Source organism: Anopheles stephensi, chromosome X, assembly GCF_013141755.1.
Source record: "Anopheles stephensi strain Indian chromosome X, UCI_ANSTEP_V1.0, whole genome shotgun sequence".
In the NCBI taxonomy this organism is placed as follows: Eukaryota; Metazoa; Arthropoda; class Insecta; order Diptera; family Culicidae; genus Anopheles; species Anopheles stephensi.
In genome coordinates, this window is record NC_050201.1 from 3,675,409 (window position 1) to 3,697,039 (window position 21,631).

Sequence of the window (21,631 nt, forward strand, 5' to 3'; positions counted from 1 at the left end):
CACACACCACAAAGAGAAGACAGCTTCGAGCGATCGAGCACCGTGTTTTCGAGAAACAATGAGCAAGAGACGGTTGTCCCGTCGTTGCGAGTGTGTGCGTGTTACCAACCCTGTATCGACCACCCTAGTTGTATGCGCGTGTCTTCAAATGTGTGTGTGTTTTACATCCATCACGTCGTTTTTCTTTTCTTTCGAATGTTGTTCACCTACGCAGCTGATGCAGCACTGGCTACACGGTGCAGAGGGGAGGAAGAAGACGTTTGACGTTTAGAGTTTTAAATTTAATTAAGATTCTTTATTCGTGTAGTGTTGTTGCCCGATTGTTACGAAGCTGTACAATGGGTTAGTTTTGTTGTATAAATTATTATTTCACATAAATAGGTGGAGTTCTCTGGACGCTTCAGGACATTTTTTTAATTAAATAGTTTAAAAATTCAAGACTCAGGACACAGCCATGTCCTGAAATTGTTTAAAAAAAAACATAAAATAGTTGAGAAATTCGCCCATCCGGAACGATAACCGTCAAGTAGGCGGGGATATTCTTGACAGCCACCGATTTCCTTTGTTCTATGCTGTCATCTGCGTTTACATCCGCAACGCAAGACGAAAAGGAGTTATTACCTGTCAAATATTCCAGGCAAGCTTGTAGCTATCCTCGATATGCTGGATAAACGAATGCTAGATATGGAAACACCAAAACTTGTCTACAGAGCCTGGAGATAACCCACTCGTCATACAAGTGCTCGAATCCGCATGCAACGTCCTAATTTTGTGTCACAAGCCCGCCGGCCATACAAAATTGAGGACGTTTTTACATGGGCTGAGGACATTCTGAGGACGTTTGGATTCGGGCTTATGGGGTGGTGTGTGTGAGCGTTTGCGCTCCAGGGGTATACATGTGTGTGTGATCACGCTTTTTGTATGTATTGTGATATGTGTTTTCTTTCGCCTTGCCACTATTTGCATCACAAACAAAACAGCTCTTTTTTAAATCATTTATTAAAAGAGGCTTTGGCCCCCAGAGACCTCATCCGCCTCTTTAAACACTCCGATAGTATCCGATGCCGGCTCCGAAACACATCCGGAAGCTTCCTACGCCGGCTCCGAAAGAGAGCCAAAGGCTTTCATTGCACTACGTTTTTCCCGCAAATTTTTAACACAATTGATTAATGCGACGGTCCCTCCGATACAGGAGCGATCTCGACGTGACGCGGATGTTTTGGCTGGCAAATTTGCTTTGCCTAAACACAATTCTAATCCATAACAACAACTGCGGCCAATGGTTTGTTTCCGTGCCGGCACCGTACCTGTCAAGTCTACACCGACGCGACAATACATACCAATACCGCGCGTTTACACGGTCGAGCAGTGGCATACACAGGCATACACATCGACTCAGGCAGTGGAAGAATTGACAGAGCAGCACAGACGATCATTGCCATACTGGCAAAGAGGGATAGCAATATGGAATGTTGCACACGAGCACAAAATTGGGTACAAAGCTGAGGACCTTGTGCGGAAACTGCTCGACAGGACCAGTGGGAACCCACTCGTCATACAAGTGCTCGAATCCGCATGCAACGTCCTAATTTTGTGTCACAAGCCCGCCGGCCATACAAAATTGAGGACGTTTTTACATGGGCTGAGGACATTCTGAGGACGTTCGGATTCGGGCTTATGGGGTGGTGTGTGTGAGCGTTTGCGCTCCAGGGGTATACATGTGTGTGTGATCACGCTGTTTGTATGTATTGTGATATGTGTTTTCTTTCGCCTTGCCACTATTTGCTTCACAAACAAAACAGCTCTTTTTTAAATCATTTATTAAAAGAGGCTTTGGCCCTCAGAGACCTCATCCGCCTCTTTAAACACTCCGATAGTATCCGATGCCGGCTCCGAAACACACCCGGAAGCTTCTTACGCCGCCTCCGAAAGAGAGCCAAAGGCTTTCATTGCACTAGGTTTTTCCCGCAAATTTTTAACACAATTGATTAATGCGACGGTCCCTCCGATACAGGAGCGATCTCGACGTGACGCGGATGTTTTGGCTGGCAAAGTTGCTTTGCCTAAACACAATTCTAATCGATAACAGCAACTGCGGCCAATGGTTTGTTTACGTGCCGGCACCGTACCTGTCAAGTCTACACCGACGCGACAATACATACCAATACCGCGCGTTTACACGGTCGAGCAGTGGCATACACAGGCATACACATCGACTCAGGCAGTGGAAGAATTGACAGAGCAGCACAGACGATCATTGCCATACTGGCAAAGAGGGATAGCAATATGGAATGTTGCACACGAGCACAAAATTGGGTACAAAGCTGAGGACCTTGTTCGGAAACTGCTCGACAGGACCAGTGGGAATATGGATATGGATGACAGACAGAGCCTGGAGATAATATGGATGGAGAGTATCAAATCTATCAAGAGCGCTGAAAAGAATTGATAAAGTAATACTATAGTAGCTCGACCGATTTTATTTCCAAAAGGGCTGATGGTACAGTATTGAAGATACATAATTGTCTTGAAAGACTCCAAAGACCGCTAAACTCCTGTCCTCTCTTCAATCTCCAGCGAGCTATCTGGAGCCATCGGAGACTCGGTGATGGAAACTTTCCACGGAGGTTCTCGCCTTCTTCTATAAGTTAATCTAGAGGTCTGACATAGATATTCTTGGTAGATGGTTTGTGTCTAAGAAGCTTACCAAAGGATCGAGCATGCAGTACAAAACCCTTGCACTGAATAGAACATTTATAGAACATTTATACTCACATATGCTCTGTCTGGCACATGGACTTAAAAAATCTCAAAAGTATTCTTGGATGACGATGACCCCACCATTGTCAACTAGTCCTCTCCAGGTTCCTATGACTCGGTAATCATGTAAGCCCGTCAAGTCTTTGGAGACCATCTCCATATGGCTAAAGGAGGCGTGGTAGGCTCAAACTGAAATGGAATGATGATCGTCAGAGATGACGGCGCTAGAACTTGAGTGGTATCGATGGCTTTCGCTGACACGCTAAGTTAAGTAACGAATCAATCGTCTGCTATTTATTTTGAGTTAGCCGAAGCAACTTGAAGTTGAAGTTCCAGTCTCTCGTCCTCCGTTCAAGTCAATCTCCGGTGCTCCAATGTGGACAAGTCTCAGAAGGATCTTTCATTTCTTCAACTTTTTTTGCTAGAATTTCGGTTGAAACTACATTCTTAACTCCAGCAAGTTTTCTTTTTCTTTTTATAGGGAAACAATAAAACACGCATTTATATACAATTATCCGATTTACTTGTACATATAAGCATGCAAACTGGTGAAATGTAAACATGACATATGTACACATCCATTTACATTTATCCTGTCCTCTATGTGTGTGTGTGTTTTTTTTATGCAGGAGCGGTACACCACAATAAAAAATCCTGGATTGATTAGACAACAACCAACTCGCGCTTTCCTGTCTCTGCCTCAATAAATACTTGTTATGGCTTGGCTATTCACCGATGTGATCATCCACAGCATCTGTCAATTTTGCAAAGCACTGTAGATCGCTGTTTGGAAAAATCCCGACATCCGGTTCCATAAACTGAACCTTGATTCAGAGTACTTCAACGCATCTTAAAACACAAACACAGTTTGTTCGCATATTTGAAGCAAGGACACAGCACTTTTGATTCATTTTGCTTCCCGAATTTACCTAGATAGTCTTGGACTGACAACGATTTCTTGGCGCTATTATGGATATGGATAAACACAAACGCTGAACGACAAGTTAGTTCCTCTTGTCGAAGTTTTGCCTTAATGCGACACACACTCTCTCTCTCTCTCTCTCTCTTTTCTCTTAACGGCACAGCTTCATGTATAATCGAAAAAGGACTTCCCGATACGAAATCTTACTGTCTGTTATTATGTGAGTGTTTGTGTGTGTGTTTTTTTTCAAGCCAATTTATAAAACAAACTCAAGCTTGTTAAAGCGTCGCAGAATACTACTAGACCAAACTCAGTACATAACATCAAACTTAGTACACCTGTAATGGCCCCTTCCTCTTGGATTCATGTTTTGAAATTTCTCATCAGTAATGATAGTGTTGCGTTCATCAGCAGCTCCTTTGCAGGAAGTGAAAGAAGCTGCTTTCTAGCATATGGGTGAGGTGAGATCGCCAAGAGCGTCACTGCACTACAAGAATGCTCCTTTAGTGAGGTTCCCTAGTAAGGACAGAGCTTGAAAGTGAAGGAGGAAAACTTCCTAGCGAGAATAGTGCCATCTTCAGATACTTCAGATAATCCAAACATTGGGACTCAAGTAACGACGGAGCTTCAGGGTGAGGTGAGAGCTACTCTGTCAGGGGTAGGGTAGGGATCCAAGGATCTCTAGGAGCTACTATGTGACTCTGAGTGGGGTTTCTCGCACAAGTTTATGCTCCAGGTCCTCCTGTGAGTACGGACTCACTACTCTGCGAGGGTGTTGAAAGGTACCTACTGAGGAAGGAGCTTCAACGTAAGGTTAGAGAGGTACCTTGTGAGGACGAAGCTTCAAAGTGAGTGCGAAAGCTCCTTTGTGAGGGTTGAGATACTATGTGAAGTAGAGTCGTCGCTTGATAGCGAGTGTAGAGCCACCTTCAGCTCCTCGTGAGGACTCTGAGTGAGGGATCCCGGTATGGCTTTTGCTGCTCACCTTACACAACATCCAACACCAGTTAGTACAATGACTGATTTATTGAAGCATTGAGATCCTGGTAGCCTCTAGTACTGGTGTACTGGGTGCAGGGTTCTTGTGTTGCCTCAAGAAACGAATTAAAAATTGGGATAATTAGGTAATTTTTTGGCAGTGTAAAACTTTTGTGTGATGTATAGGTGTGTGTGTGTGTATATTTTTTACAATTCAAACTCTAGACAATAGCTTCCCGTCCGCACAACCAAACATACACTCCTCTTCACACACCCACACAAATCAATCTGATTGATTTATAGTTCAAATTTTGTATTTTTCCTCTTAGTTTTCTTCTGACACATTCTTACAGAATACATCTATAGGTATGAATTAACGTCTCAAACGAATGGCCTTCTTACTTTTCCTTTCTTGTGTTTGTGTTTTTCCTTTTCCTTTTGATTCTCTATACATTAACACGTCTCTCGCTCACTCGTCCCCACACACACACGCACACGCTCGCTCTCTCCCTTTTGCACAACGACCAACTATTCTTGTGGTTTTCATCACTTTCCACGTCGCCTCTGTGCAACACATACAATCGAAATGTAATGTGTGTGTGTTTTTTTATGTTTGTTTTATAGCCAATTTCTTTGCTTTTTTGCAATCGGGATGGATTTTTTTCTTCTTCAGATGGTAAGGAAACACCTCCCCCTTGGTTTGTGGGGGCACTGAGCAGCTACCAAGCCAAGGGAAAAGCCCCACCACAAGAAACACACCCTGCCGGTTAAGAGACCTGGCTTGCGCAGCCTTTGTACAGGCCAGAATAGTAAGAAGAAAAAGAAGAAGCAGCGAGTCCGAAGTGCTCACCAAACTAGCAAACAAACAAAAGATTTGGTTTTTATTTCCAATAAGCAAATAAAAATTTAAAACAAAAATCATCGTGCTTTGAATAATTTTTATAATCCAAATCACACGACAAAGCCTCTCCCATTAATGCAGAGGGGGGGGGGGGGGGGGGGGGGCAGTTCCTTTTGTTGTCTTGCACCCAACTTTGTGTTTGTGTGTGGCCTTCTACTACTGCACACGGCTTTTCTTATACGGTTTTCATCGTCGTCCTTTCCGTGTTCCGTGTGTGTGTGTGTGCCTTTTTGTTGTTGCTGTTGTTGTATAGGGGTTTCTTGGGTGTTCGCGCATCCAAAACATTCTCAGGAGAACAATGATTTTTAAGTTTCAATTCTTCCTAAAACAAAACATTACTAAAAGCTATGCATGTATATCTCTATGATGGGTGTGGAAGGTGGAGGAGGAGGAGGGGAGCTAGGTGGTGAGTTGATTCGGGTTTTGTTTTTTTTTTCTTCAGGGATTATCAGGAAGGAGCGCTCCATGGTCTTACGCTGAGCGCGATTGGGTGGGGGGAGAGGGGGGGGGGAGGTTGTGGAAAAGTGTGTGGGCTTACAGCTACCACCCTACTACCTGCGCGAGACTGACAGATTTTTTTTTCTTGTATTTTTTTTTTTTGTTTACTTTTACTTTACTTTCATTTGTTTACACTAAATTTACTCTATTATATCATTTCTTATGTTCTGCGATCTTTTACGTTAATTACAATTCGTTAGAGCTTTGTAAATGATTCCTTCTCTCCTTCATCTCCCTGGGGGAGGGGGGCTGGGGGGCCGGTGGATGTCTAGATTTACCGATGTTGGGGGGAAAGGGGGAGTTGGGGATGGGTGCTGTGGTTCATTGACTCGCAAAAAGCAAGGAAAAAGCTCATAAAGCTCCTCTTCACCTGCACCTACTCCTAATCAACAAAACCGGAAGCAGCCATTGCAATTATCATCTCCATACACGACGCACACACCTAACAGGTGTTTAAAAAAAAACAAAATGAAAACCCCAAAAACACAAATCAGATCCGCTTCTGCTTCTTCCACACCACGCCAAACACACACATAAGGGTGGAGGTCAACATTCAAAGGTTGTTTTGGGGAGACTCGTTACCTTTACAGTCATGACTTGTAACACTCAATCACACCAATACAGCTCCTGTGTGTGTGCATATGGGGGGCTGTTGTATAGACATATTTGCTCTGTTTTATCTCACGTTATCAAACGACAGCCGCGTATGTTTGTGTTCCCTTCACGCTCTCGCACTCTCTCTCGTTATCTCTCTCACACACACAAAAAAGGATCGATTGATGTGTCTGTTTTAAATAAACGCTTCCCTGCTGCACTGGCTGCATTTGGAAGGAGACTTACTGGCCCTTCCTTGTTTGTTTACTGCGATGATGACAGTAAGCGAACCGTATTTTATTAACAAAACACTTTCTTTTATAAAAAAAAACCTCTTCTCCAATGCGAACAAAACCTTATTATTGTTCCTCAGGTTTTTTGCCAACCAACAAAACAAAATTATAATCCACTGAAGAGCGCAGCGCTATTTATAAGGGAGCAAGGGGCAAAAGGAATATGAGCTTTTGGTTTTCTTTTTCCTTTTTTAGTGTATGGAGTGTTTTCTTTTTCCCTTTTTTTAGCGCGAAACGATTATTATTACCGGTACAAGTATTAAAGTAACAATAAGCACAACTATACACGCAAAAAAACCTTGCGGGATTGTTGTGAAGGAGGAAAACGCAAGGCTTCACATCAGGAGCAAACGGTTCTATTGCCATTTTGAATTCATCATCCGCAAAACACAAAGGGCAAGAGAGAGAGTGCAAGCGCAAGCGCTGCAACAGCGCCCCCCCCTCCCTGGTTCTTCTTCTGCTTCAGCTCCGGTTTTGTTTGTTTGTTGCAGGGAAAAGGTGATTAAAACTTATAATGATAGTGAACCGGCGCGATCGCCGTGTGTCGGTTCACCACTACTAACATATAATCCCATAAACCGCGGCGAGCGGTTTAGGTAGAGAAAGAAGAAGAAAAAAAAACGTATTAGATTGTATGCCAATGAGCATGTGTTCCTGTACACATTGAGAGCTTCTTCATCTCCTAACATCTCTCCCACCCTTTTTCTCTCTCTCTCTCTCAATGTCTCTCATTGTCTTCTAAGCTAAAACCTAAAAGTGTAAAATGATGCAGCTTGGAGCTGGCTCCAATTTATATCGTGCGCATGTTTTTTTTTTGTTTTCTTTTGAAAGTTAAAACATACACGTTTATATGTATAGGATTTGAATAAACAAGTAAAACGAGCTTCACTGTGTTAAGGAAAAAGGAAAGGGCGGGGGGGTGGGGTTTGAAAAAAGGAAGGAAGAAAACCTTTTGCTCAGGCGGTGGCACCCCCTCCCCCCTCTCATATCATTTCCCTCCCGCAAAATTACATCTTTTGACGCTTGCTGCCCGGCTCGTAATCATCGCTTTCGTATTCGAGCTGCTCATCCTCCTCGTACACCTCCTGCTGCTGATGTTCTGCGCTCGCGTACGCCGTGTACTGGTTCTGGTACGAGGACTGTTGCGAACCTGCAATGAGAGAGAGAGCGATATTAGTAATTCCCGTTCTAAGCCGTATGGACAGCGCGAATCGCAATCGCCCCCCGTACCGTCGTGATTGTTGGCAGAGTAGCCGCTGTTGTTTTGTCCGGGCGAACCGGGTGCCGACATTAGCAGCTCCTCGTTGATCGGTGAACCTTCGCGCGAGTTGTCGGTGTAGCTGGGTGAGACCGGTGCCGAACGGGGCATGCCGAACGGTGACCGGAAGCACTGGGAACCACGCTGGCGCCGCTTTCTGTAGCTTTGATCGATCAGCTTCAGCTCGCTGGATGGATCTATCCGCCAGAAGCTACCCTTGCCGGGTTCGTCTTGCGATCGCGGTACCTTGATGAAGTATCTACAAGAGAGCGAGAGAGAGAGAGAGAGAGAGAACGATAAATTAAGCGACACAGTCACAGTTTTACAGGTTAGCTGCCATCACAGCCACCAGTGGCTGGCAGGATGTTTGGCTAGCCCTGGCATGCCACCACGGGGAGACGACCCGCGCTCCCGAGCACCGGATCTCACCCCTATTGCCACACAGACCGTACGGGTTGTACGTATCTGCATCAAAGGCAACCAATGCAAACGAATGCTTACCGATTCAAGCTCAAATTGTGTCGAATAGAATTCTGCCAACCCTTGTTCGCTCCCGTCCGATAGTATGGATAGTTTTTCGAAATGAAGGAATAAATCCCGGACAGCGTCAGCTGCTTTTCCGGCGACGCCGAGATAGCTTGAACGATCAGCTGCGCATAGCTGTACGGTGGCTTGTCGCTTTCCAGTGATTGTGTAGGCGGGGCTTGAAATTCCTGCAAAGCAAAGCAAAACAATTATTAGTATAACTAAAAGGAAAAGATGAATATAGAGCTAGCTCTGCTTACGGAATAGTTATTGTTATTGTTGTTGCTGACTACGCTAGCGGTACTGTGCTGATGATGGTGATGACTGCTGCTGTACTGGGCAAACTCGTGCACATTCTGTCGCGGACTAGTGGGGCAACTGTTGGCGGCACTGATGGTACCGGTCGGTGACGGGTAACCACTGCCGCCCATTCCGTGCACATCGCTTCCCCGTCCACCACCACCACCGCCCGCCACTCCGCCGCGTGACCCGCGCGATACATCGCCAAGCAAACCGACCGCAGCAGCATTGCCGGCCGCCCCCGGTTCGGAAGGAATAGAAATTTTCAGCGGTGCATAGATAACGCTCGACGAGGGTGACTTGCCACCGCGGTAGTGATGATGGCCGGTACCGCTGGCACCGAGACCGAGAGCGCCACCACTGCTCGTGCCGCTGGCACCAGCGCCCGCCGTTGCACCCGGCGCCATACCACCGATCGATGCGCCGGTTATGGAACCGGCGTGTAACGGAATGCCACCCATCGGTCCGGTACCGATCTTTACCGGCGTGTGCTCGTTCAGGTCAATCAGTATACCGTTGTTAGCCTGGTCAGTTAGGTTTTCGAACTGGATCTTAATGTTTGTACTTGGAAAACGGATGCTGCATCTACAATAACAGAGAGGAGAGAGAGAAAAAACGGAAGTATTAAGTAGAGCTTCTCCTTCCGTTGGACGCTATGCTTCTTACAATTTTGGTAGCTTGTACGGTTCGCCGCTCTTCCGGTGAAACACATTGTCGATAAACACACCGTTCTTGCTCAGGCAGAACAGCGTAAACTCATCGTTCATATCGTGCTGGATGATGAAGTGCTTGCGGGAGATGAAGCTGTTCTTGCCGACGTGGAAGTCCACCTGCGACTTGGACGAGTTGCGGCCGACCTCGATCACGTCCTCGCTTATCAGCAGCATGTTATCCTTGCTGATCAGCCGCCCGATAAAGTTGTGATAGTTGGCCGTATTACTGCCGGACATGCCGCTCGGTTCACCGGCGGCAGGGACGGAGGCGGCGGGACCCGATGAGGGACCGACCGCACCACCACGGCCACCGCCGCCCGTACCCATACCGGACACGGCCGTGGCAGTAGACGACGTGGTCCTGCCGGCACCGTTGCTCAGCTTCGCCGAACCGGTCGGTAACGTCGGCGACGGTGACGACACGGGCGAAGACGTCGAGGTGCGTCTTGAGCGGTGCGAGTTATGGTTGTTGTTGTTGCTTGTGGAGACGGGTTTTTGATAGGTGGACGAAGAGGAGGAGGAGGAGGAGGAGGAGGACGTGCCCTGTGCGGCACAGCTCATCAAAGCGTGCGCATGGGCAAGATGGGTGGAGGTGGCACCACCACCGCCACCGCCACCACCACCGCCACCACCACCACCACCACCTCCGCTGCTGTTACTTCCCGAGGAAGAATCGTTTGGATCGGACTGATTGATTGATTGCTGTAGTTCCTGCTTGATCTTCAGCTCGCCAGTACCGCGCGGCGGTATACAGTCCTGCGTTGCGCTCGACATGCTTGAAATGCACAATCACAAACACACACACACACACTCACACTCACGCACACTAGCACTAAAAACGGCAATACAGGAACGGTAAACACGCTAAAATTGTTGTTCCGCTTAACACCACTGTTGTCGGCTGCTGCTGCTGCTGCTGCTGGTGGTGGTGATGTATGTCATATGGTGCGGTGCGATGCGAATAGTCCAGGACGTGCAACCAGTGTTTCGCATCGTCCTTTACACCGGGGTGTAGGAAGCCTTTGAAAACTGCCTACCAAACACACTTGTTAACCCCTCGCTCTTATAACTCGGGTCGTATAAGCAATTTTGTGTGGGGATGATGGTTAAACCTCCGTCTGGTTGTATTACACACACTCTCTCCTAACGCCCAAATTGTCCCAAAAACACGCGCGTACACTTCGCGTTTTCCGCTGGTGGGAGATTGAGATAATCGCCGTGAAAACTTGATACCAGCCTTTTTTGCTGCTGGTAACCAATAGTGCGCGCGCCCTAGGTTCAATCTCGCCAAACCAATTTCACCTCAGCTGCAAGTCTGTAGTGGCGAGAAGAAAGAGAAGAGAAGAATGGGTTTAGTTTTGCGTCCGGTTGCCGTGCTGCTAACGTAAACTTGAGACAATGGAATTTTTGCAGCACTACTTCACAATAACTTCTGCTTCTGCTTCACGTTTAGAGTGTAGTCTCGCTCCCGTATAACTAACAGCTAGCTTGTAAGCATTTTCAGCCAACTTATTGCGCAGTTGATTGAAAAGCGTGAACCCTAGCTAATAAGGGTGCTACTAAAAACAACATCGCTGTTTCCGTTTCGCTGTTGCTACAAACACAGTCGCTGGCGGCCGCCGCCGCCGCTACCGTAGTACACCAATTTGTTGACCCGGGTGCGTTGTTTTGTGGAGCAGCGCTCCAGCACCAGCATATCCAATTGATTTTGCGTTCCAGGCGGAAAGATACGGCCCGGTGGAGAGAGATGACGCGCGCGCATGCGTTCCACCGGGAAAGGTTCTCCTCCCTCGGGTTACACCACGATAAGGAGTTACAGCAGCTGCGACGAGCACAACCCATCCAATTGGATGCTTTTTGCAACACACTTTTAGCTTTGCAAAAGGTGGTCGGTCGAAAGCTACCCGCACCAGGCGCGGATTTTCTCCACCACACTTGCAGCTTCTTTTCGCGCGGTGCGTTTAACGACGGGACAGGTGACTCTAGGCTTGATGGCTGGCTAGCTCCCTATACAACCAATGCTCGCGCGCACACACATTCGCGAACCGATGAGCGTGGTGCAAACAAACGTCAGTGTGGAACGTCTCGCAACAGGGCGTTCGAAAAGAGCCTCTATGCGCCGCTGGTGCTGCTGCTGCGTTGCTGTCACATTCGCTTTTTGTTTGTCAGAACAAACAACGTAAAAAAGAGGGTTGAGAAAGGGTGGGGGGGGGGGGGATGGGAGAGCGAGTGGGGAGGTCAACAAAATGCACACAGGGAATGACTGCTTTCCGGGTTTTGCGTTGTTGGAAATACGCTCTCGCAATGCTCTTTGGGATGGTGATGCCGTGCGAGACTATCGCTTACTCGGGGAAATGTATGTAGCATCGCCATCTTCTAGCCATCAGCGCAGCACACGGCGGGATGAAAAGCAATCACTGACTGTGACCTCGTCGGCAACATTGGAGTGTACGGCAAGCGTACCAACCCAGACACAGCAAAAAGCAGCATGTGTTCCTCAGTAGCAGGTCCTGTGTGCAGAGATGCTGTGGCCAAAGGAAAAGCGTACACCACACCATCAGGTTAAGAAAAACACACACACACACACACACACACACACACACACACACACACACACACACACACACACACACACAGAGACAAGCAGACACAAACGCACCATCTCATCAACACACGTGGTTTGACGCGATTTCTATTCACTGCACAGACCAGAGACAGGTGACTCTCTACCAAATAATGCTTGCAAAACGTACAAAATGACCTACACATAATACATACTTTGCAGTGCGAGCTGGTAACGCTGGTGTTTATGGAGGAAAAAGAAAATGCTCTCTTCACGGCACGAGGGAATACACAACTCTTCGCCACTGTCAGAATATGGAAGTGTACACTCGGTTGACAGCTATGTTTACATTTTCAGCACTGTCTGTATACACACACGGGGCTGTGGGCTGCCATATCTTTTTCACGCAAGCCGCGTTTACACGTGGTACCACCGATACAAAGCGGCTTTTGAAAATCGTTTTGTAAAATTGCTTTATTTATAGAGGCTTTGAGTCTTAGAGACTACATTCACCTCTTAACGTTTTGTAAATACGATTTTTGATATAGTTTGTTTCTCGTGTTGTTAAGACAAATATTTTTCATTCCAAAAGGGCAAAAACAGCGCTCTGTGTATTAATTCAGCAACATGAAACGAATTTTTAACCATACGGTAGGGTGGGTATTGAAAACAACATATGCGTTTAGAATTAAATTTAGCTCCTTTTAACGCTTGCCAATAACAATTTACAAACACAATGGCCTAGTGAAAGAATTCAAAGAAACCAAAACAAAGCATTTTCGTACCGTCAGCACAAAAGCTGAGATCATCGCGAACGAAAAGCGCGCGGTGGTGAATTAAAAATAAGTTCTTTGGTAAAATCCAGATGGTGAACTTATGCGGTGTGCACAATAACTTTATTATTGACTTGTATGCATATGGGTTTTGATTTTTGTTGTCCTGCTAGCCAGAATTTCACAGACCGACAACAAGCAACGAGTTCGTATTTCGAACAAGTGTTCATAATATATTTTTTTTAAATCTACCTTCAAAAAGGTTTCAACAACAACAGCGTCAAAAACGCAACACAGCTTAAATACATAGTTTTCTAAATAAAGCAACCAGCACAACCCATAATGTAAACAAAACTACACACTTCACCAGGCACTCGTAAAACAAAACATGAACCTACTTTTCTTCTATACATTCAGGTGCGCAATTAAGTATTTCGATTGTTTTTCTGATAGCTTAAGAACGCTCAGAAGAAATTAAGATTGTGTAGCAAACGGAATGCTTCTTCCGAAACTCAAGGTTGGAGGGGGTGCTTTAAATTTGCAATCGACTAATCAATGTCACTAACATAGAATAAAAAAAAAAACCGGCACAATTAGGAATTGCTTGCGTGGTCAAAAAACGTGTGTAACCAGCGCTTCGGCGCGCGTGTACGAATCGAATCGCGAAGAACGCAGATTTGGAGGTTTTGGCAGTGACGATGATGATGCCAGCAATTCGGAATTCCAAAATAAATTATATGCTCAGGCCAACTTTATTATTCACAACTCGGCCGGCTTCTTGCTTGGCCGATGCGAGAGGCACACAAACATTAACGCGGAGTTGCATTTTCACCCTGTACAAACACAAACCACATAAACCTTCTTCTCTTGCTACACACACATGTACAGAGACGTACGTACTGACGCACGCACGCACATATTATAAATTATGTTCCAAATCAACGAATTTGTGTGGTGTGTTGCTTCTCGCGCATTACATTTCCTCTTGCCAACATTCCGTTCCTATGGGTGTAGCAATTCGAAAATAATGCTTTGTTTTTAGCTGGTGAAAAAGTTGTTTTTTGCTTTCTTTAATTTTTGGCAGCAAAAATTCAGCAAAGAATCAGAGCACATTAACAACAAGCTGATGGCAAGACGAAAATGCGTCGGTACGTTGTAGTGCGTTACCTTGTTTTTGTGAGCCTGTGATTAAGCTACGTTTACACGTCTCTCTAGAAATATAAATGTACCGAAGCGGTAGTGTAAAGACCACTTTTTCGTGCCCCGTTCACAAATCACCTCCGAGGCGTTTTGGACACCATCATCATCATCTCAATGTTGTGTATCTCCCGGGGGTTTGATGCTGGCTGGCGGACCGCATCTACGCACTGCAAGATGCATTTGAGATTTTTGCTTATGTTTATGTATAGCAGTGTGTGTGTGCAATTTACATCGCCTCTGTGTGTGTTGGTGTAAACAGTTTAATGCGTTCTCCAGGGCCGTGTTAAAATTATTGTTGTTTACCGGAGCTGGCTAAGCGAGCCTGATTGTTGATATTTATTACCGCTTGGTTTTTCTGTTGTTTTGCTTCGAAAATCAATTAACCACACGCTGCGCTGAAAACTCGCCTATAAAAAAGGGTCGAGATCACTACTTGCTTTGCAAATGCGTTTTGTTGTTGTTGTTGCAGTACCGTCAACGCGAGCTCGGTACCAATACTTCGGCAAGCAATATCACCACGAACGGAGCACCTTCCCTACTGAAGAGGCAACACACTCTTGCATGGTAACAAAAAATGCACAGCCTGGTTTTTTTTTCTAACCAAGACACTACTCTTTTACATATCCCGGGTAGGTGCTCACACAGTACACACCGCACAACACGTCTCCGTTCGCTCCGGCAGAGCAGCACCACGGCATTAAAAGGGCTGGGAAGTTTAAAAAAAAAGGTTCGCTAAAATACTCACAAAACCGGGCAGACCACACTCAACCGATGAGCCAATATATATGCGTGAGAAAACTAGAGCTGGAGCCGCACTTATGTCATCAGCACATACAAGCGTACACCGCACCCCGAGTGTGATGGTGACCAACTGGCAAAAACACGGTGCGTACGGTTCGGCACTCGCAACACGACTGACAGGAAGGCTCACACCGACATACACACACACACACACACACGCACTGAGGCGGTTTTTCGCTGTCATACAAGCACCCCCAGGGTGGGCAAAGCGCTAAAAATGCGTTCGTTGGGATTGAGCGCGCTCTCTCCTTCCCTCTGTCTCTGTAAAAACGCTGCTCCGTCAATTTGTTTACATCAAGGGAAAAATTTATGGTCGAGGTGTGTGTATGTGTACATGCAGATTAGTGCTTGATTGCGACAGATCAATAACGCTGAGCAATACTTTATCAATAGTTCATACTTTGTCGTCCATTGTTGCCCAAGACAGTCGGGTCAAATGCCGGGCATGGGGGAATGGCTTGTCGTGGATATGCTTGGACTTGGATGGCCGGACAAAATCCTATACCCGGATCCTCCAAGAACCCTCGAAGGCCTCGGCGCTACCGGATGAGCCACCAGACACACTCGAGAGAGAACTCACCTTCTGTCGTTTCTGGTAAAAACCACTGCTGGATAACCCGGACGGGATTCGATATCCAGGACCGGCCGAGTGAAGATCGATGCATCTACGATCTCGGCGGGTATGCTGCTAAGAGCTGGATAGTTCATCCTGCTTTAGGACGACATTTCAGATATCTGGGTCCAGCCGAGTGAAGAAAGCTGAAGTCTCATCCATCGGACAACCGCTCAGGATTCTTCCTATTATTCGGCTCTACAGCCTCGAAAGGTCTCGCGACTTGATTTTAGCTGGACAGTCATTCTTGCGTATGGAGTGACGATCCGGAAGTATCGTATGGAGTGACGAACCGGAAGTATCGTATGGAGTGACGATCCGGACAGTGGATGCCACCATTAGAATCTACAATCTGATAATGTTTCGCCCTACTGGCTTCCTTGAGACAATCTGAACAGGATATCTGGGCCCTGCCTTGATAACCTACACCCTTCGAGAGTTATCAGCGTTCTTTGACTTTATTATACTTGTCTCTTAGTAGCTCTGGTAGCTAGTCTCTCGCATACGGAATGATGATCCGAACAGGATTCGATTCCCGGTTCCTGGCATGTGAAGCCCTCTATCATTCTCCGTCTTCTTCATTGACTCTAGCTCGTACCTCGAGAGGACGCTTCAGACAAGATTCGACAATCGCTGTCCGGCCGTGTGAAAGACCGGCATCCTGCTCTCGTCGCCTAGTTGCCATGTTTTCGGGCCTTAAGACAACAACTGTGCTTGCAGGGTACCCCACAGCAGCAAGCATACCGGTTTTTCAACGCCATTCCGCAAACCACTACCACCAACACAATTTTTACACAATCAACGCTTGTGCAGGAGGTGCAAAAATGCAAAAGTAATACGCACTGTTTTTTTTTTTGTCTAAAAATGCAACACCGCAAAGGAAGGAGGGACTGACGGTCGCGAAAAACGATTTGACAGCCGCAGTGGAAAATTTGCCTGTGTCAACTGTCAAACACAACAACTACCAAACTGGTTTAAGAATTAATTTAAAATAAGGCTTATTGAATATAAAAATATATAACGTCCCCCGGCGTTCGGGGTTCTAAACGTCACGTAACACATTTATTCATCTCGTGTTTATAATTCAAGTGCAATTCTAGCCTTCATACGTGGGTTCGGTTGTGTGTGCGTGCGTGTGTTTAGATCTGACGACGCACTTTGCTGCCTCAACAAAATCGCAGTCCGCCGCAGAGGGCAGACAGTTCGAGAAAAAAAACACACACACGAGTGGGTACTATTTTTGTTTGTTTATATTTTTCCTATTCTCGCTCGACGGCTTGCTTGAGAAAAGCTGTAACCGTGTACACACATCTACACATACACCCGGGATGGTCGCAAACACATATTAGTGTATGCGCGCGCGCTCGCTCCTGCATAAAACGAATTGAAGCGAGCGTGTTACCCACACACATAAACACGCACGCACAGCAGCAGTAGGAATGGAATTCTTCAAAGGTTTTCGATGCGGGAATGAAATAAACAATCAATATGAGCGAACGCGTACGTACGCACACACACGCGCATACACATAAAGCAGGTAAGCCAGCAGAGGGCAGCTGGTATGTTATGTGCAAAACAAAGCGAGAGGTTGTCCGTTTTAATTTTCCTTCAAAATGTCATTATGTGATAAAGATTTTTGGCTTTCTATACATTAAAAGAACTATTAGCATGAAAATATCTAAAGTTCCCGTTTTTCATCATCATTCGCCTATATTCTAGGGGGGGGGGGGAGGGGTGATTGCGGCTTCAAAAAAGAAACACAACGTTGTGTACTCCTAAACACACACTCACACACACGCATAGTTCTATGCGCAACGAAAAGAAGGAAAACTTGGATCAACACAAAACTCACTACTAAGGTGTAACTGTGTTATCAGTGAGGTTACTTTAGTAGGAATGGATGCAAAGCTAACAATTACTACTACTACTACTACGCGGTGGGGAGATGGTTGTTTGAGTTCTGCCAAACAAAACAGAAAAAAACGGGAAGGCTCATTAAGTGGAGCTAATTTTTTGCTCCCACAAGGCCATCAATTTGATTGCAAATCTGCTTCCAAGCTTGGAGTTGAGAGAGCGAGAGAGAGAGAGAGAGCAAAAGAGAGAGGTTATGGATATACATGTATGTGTATATATGTTTGGTTCGAATTCTATGAATCCCCGGGTTATTTGGTGCCGAGCACGCACAGGTTGTCGTTCGGTTCTAAGTTACCAATATTGCTTCGGCTTTGGCTCTGCTTCACCTCTAAACGACTGCTGTCTGATATTACTGGATTCCTTGACCCAGTTGACACTAGTAGTTGTATATTCAGCCACCACAAGATCCCAACATCCAAAAGCTAACATTATAGTGTATGCGAATATTCTGGAGAATTGATTGGTTGCTGCAAGTCCCTGCTGATGACATGGTGCTGTTGCTTGGAAACATTGTCCAAGGGGAAGAAGGGGTGTATGTTTATACCTTCATCCAATTGTTTCTATACCCACCTTCCGAGTACTGGCACGACGTAATAAATCGAGCTTGGTGTGGCGTCGGCGAAGTTCGCGGATGCCGCAATTATTGATCGATGAGGAGGCAACAAATTAGCTCGACTCGAGCTCACTACTGGAGATCACCACCGAGAGGATCATTCGTACTTTACACCACAGCGTACGTTTCGCACAAGGCACGGATCACGAGAGTATTCATCACCAACACACACACCCGGCTACTTTGCAATTGTAATACAAATTTATGCCCAATTTCTCGGCACCGATATAATGTCGTCTCTCGCTGCTGTGTACAGCGAATTGAACTATCCTGAAAGCCCTACTTGGTAACGCACAGCCCTACCACGTACTTCTACCATGGAATGAGACCCATCCAACACTGTGGACAGAAAGACGACCACGCGCACCACGCGGTTGCCAGACACGAAAAGAAAGAAAAACAAATGGACCCAACCAACCGCCAACCGAATCGCTCGTCACGCACACACACACTCTCTCGCTCTGTGCCGGGCGAAGGAACAGCGTGTGCGTGTGCATGCGCATGTATGAGTGTGTGAATCTCGATTGAAGAGCAACGAGAAGAAAACAAGCGTTTTTTTCCCCCCTTCAATGCTTCATGTTTTTTCAGCGTTTCGCTTTCGGCCTTTTCAACTCTGTTGCTAAGGGCCATGTGTTTTCTTCTCTCTTCTTCCCCCCATCTCCCCCCACCCTTGGTCGATCAAGTTGCAATAAAACTTCAAACTGCACGGTTGCGTTCTTGCGTCTCCGGCCGGAACTTCTTCTCCGCCGACACCGGCTAAGTACTGACAACGGGTAATGTAAACGTATACCCAAACTCGGGTGGTTTGTTACTGGTGTTTGCTTACCGAAATTCTTTCCGAACAGTACAAGTGCAGGTTAATCACTTTACATCGGTAACGATATCTGTACAAGTCCTGCCGGACAACTACCTTCATGCAATCGGTAATATTGCCAACAACACTTGGAGCCTGGATCCTTATTCTGCGCAATACACCCACATCACAACACACACACGCGCTTCTATTACAAAGAGAATGTGTTATAAACGCTTGTTGACCGAACGCACACAGCTCGAAGCAAGGGCGCAACACGCAAAATACTGGAACCCCCGGAGGTTTTGCCGCTGCTGCTACCTTTTTATGCCGCTAATACGTATCTTAATAAGCTTTAATCGGTTCGCAAGCAAGCGAAGAAGAATACTCAGAATCCGTAGCTGATTAGCGGCTATGCGTATCTACATCAGAAGTACTGTAGAATCGAAGCCAATACCTTGAAGTACTTTCGTACTACATTCGTCAACAGAAAAACAGGACTTAATCCAAAATGCTATTCAATCGATAACCACAGGATTACCTTTTTCTCCGTAGGGTACCCACACTACGCAGCATCCTTCAACAAAGAGACCACCTCCACACGCAATCTATATGTTTAAATTTGTTGCATCGATGTAAACAAGGCAACTAACTCTTCCCTGTCAGATTGGATGTGGCCTTGAGTAAACATTTAACTCGGGCTCTGGCATGGGTCCTCAATTATCTGCCTGATATTCAAGTCCCCCCGGCTATCTCTGCTAGGGGTCGAAAGGACAAATAAGAGTAAGAAGAAGTGTAAACAATTGAATGTTAAGGTTATGTTGTAGCACTGCACTGGGGACCATTTTTAATACCTAATCTTCCCCACAAGGTCACAGTGTGCGTATCCTAATTTTTAACGATAGTTATCTAGACCTAGGTTCTAAAGCTGGTTCAAGAATGCTGTTTTGATCAACTTTCGCCAACAGGCAATGTTTGGATGTGCACGCCCCGCCGGTAAGCCAGCGGCATTTGAAGCGTTTAGGTCCGCCATCCCCACGATGATTGTCCACCAATTCTTTGTAAAACACTTTATCGCTGTATTATCACACCGCACTACGCCTTTTTTACGGTTTTCCCTACCTTCTCCAAATGGCGAGACTCGCGCACTCCGAAATGTTCACCGGGGAGTAGCACCGTTGCAATACAAAACGAGTTGTGCGATGCGTCTTTTCTCTGCGATGCGCGAATGCAAGCAGCATTGGCCACACCGAACCTGCGCCCGTATGTGTGTGTGTCGCGTACACTTGTGTGAGTGTTTTTCTATACTCGCGTAGCGAATGCGAGGGCGCGATTACTGTGAGCTTGCTTCACTCATTTGCGTCCCAGGGTATGGGTGTGTGCGTGAAGGCCGACTGCTATGACGAGAGCGTGCTTGTACCGACGCACACACACATCGTAACGCAACCGAACCGATACGCCATCTTTGTTTTTCAGCGAACTGTTTCCGCATCGCTACTGGGGAAGGTGGATTGAAAAACTGATAAACCCACTCTATGGCATGTGAAAACTTTACACTCAAGCACACATATTTGTGTAGTCTTTACAATGGCCTTTTCCTAACCAACTAGTTGCCCTCTAATCCAAGGAGAAAAGCTTTCACAAAAGGGTGCTTGTTTGCTTCTAGGATTATTATTGTTTTCTTTAACTGATTGATTCAGCAAAGAGTTTTCGACCTATTTCCATATCTTGTACTAAATCTAGGGCATAATATCCCTAAGGTAACTTTTGCCTGCACATTGTTTACATCTACAATAACAAAACACTTACCAGAGCTGCTTGCTATTGCTAAAGAAACCTCGCAAAATCGATTCGCTGTCGCACAAACCCGGAACGCCGGAAAAGTTAAACCTCGCTTCTCGCTGTTCCCATCTCCACGGTACTGAAAAAGGGTTGTCGTCGTAAAGAGTCGCAAGATTAAACGAAACTCCGCCGGGGGTGGGGGGGGGGGGGGGAGGCCATTCGTTACTCACCTAGTCCCAGCCAGTAGTTGTGCCGTTGTTTTGTTTGACCCACTAGCGACCCCGCATTGTAATGTAGCAAGAAAAATGTAAACAATATAGGGAACGCTCTGATAAGTTTGCTATACTACCGCTTCTTCTTCTTCGAATCTCCTTCTGCGATTTGCCGAATGGAGCTGCTTGGGGTCCTTTCGCAAACCACGATTTTACCGGACCGGCAACACGGGGCCCTTTTCGCCTCGGCCAGGTTGAAAAAACAATTTTCGTTTGCCAAACAAGCCAAACAAATTGGATTGCGCTAAACACACACAAATACACGGACAGTGTAACTCAGACGGACTGTAGCTTCAGTGTAGCCGCGTATCTTGCGCGTTCAATTTACCAGTATAGAAGAAAAATTAATGTAAAATTCCCCGTAGCAAATCCAAATAATAATCGGTGAAGTGTTTTTTCCTCCTTTCGCAAAGGTACGTTCAGTGTGGCTAACGCGGTTTGTCGTTGTTCGGCTGCTTTGTCAGCAGTTTGACGGTAAGCAGCGTTTATAGTGGCAGACTGGTTTCTCAAATTAGATCGGGTTTATGTGTCTGCGTTTAGCAGATCAACAGAAAATCAAAATTAT

At 46.1% G+C, this 21,631-nt stretch overlaps 1 protein-coding gene across 7 annotated transcripts; it reads right to left on the reverse strand.

Annotated features, from left to right (window-relative positions):
- Positions 1-4,689: 4,689 nt before the first annotated feature.
- Positions 4,690-21,514, reverse strand: LOC118504745 (forkhead box protein K2-like). Of its 7 annotated transcripts, XM_036039648.1 has the most exons (8): positions 21,395-21,514; positions 21,025-21,310; positions 20,822-20,933; positions 9,696-11,057; positions 8,990-9,614; positions 8,706-8,917; positions 8,177-8,463; positions 4,690-8,096 (listed from the first exon to the last, which is right to left on the reverse strand). In XM_036039648.1, exons 4-8 carry the CDS (start codon positions 10,514-10,516, stop codon positions 7,954-7,956), a joined length of 2,088 nt encoding a protein of 695 aa, XP_035895541.1. In that variant the 5' UTR covers positions 10,517-11,057; positions 20,822-20,933; positions 21,025-21,310; positions 21,395-21,514; the 3' UTR covers positions 4,690-7,953. The 7 variants fall into 7 exon arrangements, with proteins under 7 accessions (XP_035895541.1, XP_035895531.1, XP_035895562.1 ...); XM_036039638.1 differs by having other exon boundaries at positions 21,025-21,510; XM_036039669.1 differs by lacking the exons at positions 20,822-20,933; positions 21,025-21,310; positions 21,395-21,514 and adding exons at positions 18,177-18,397; positions 20,135-20,274.
- Between the last annotated feature and the right edge of the window lie 117 nt (positions 21,515-21,631).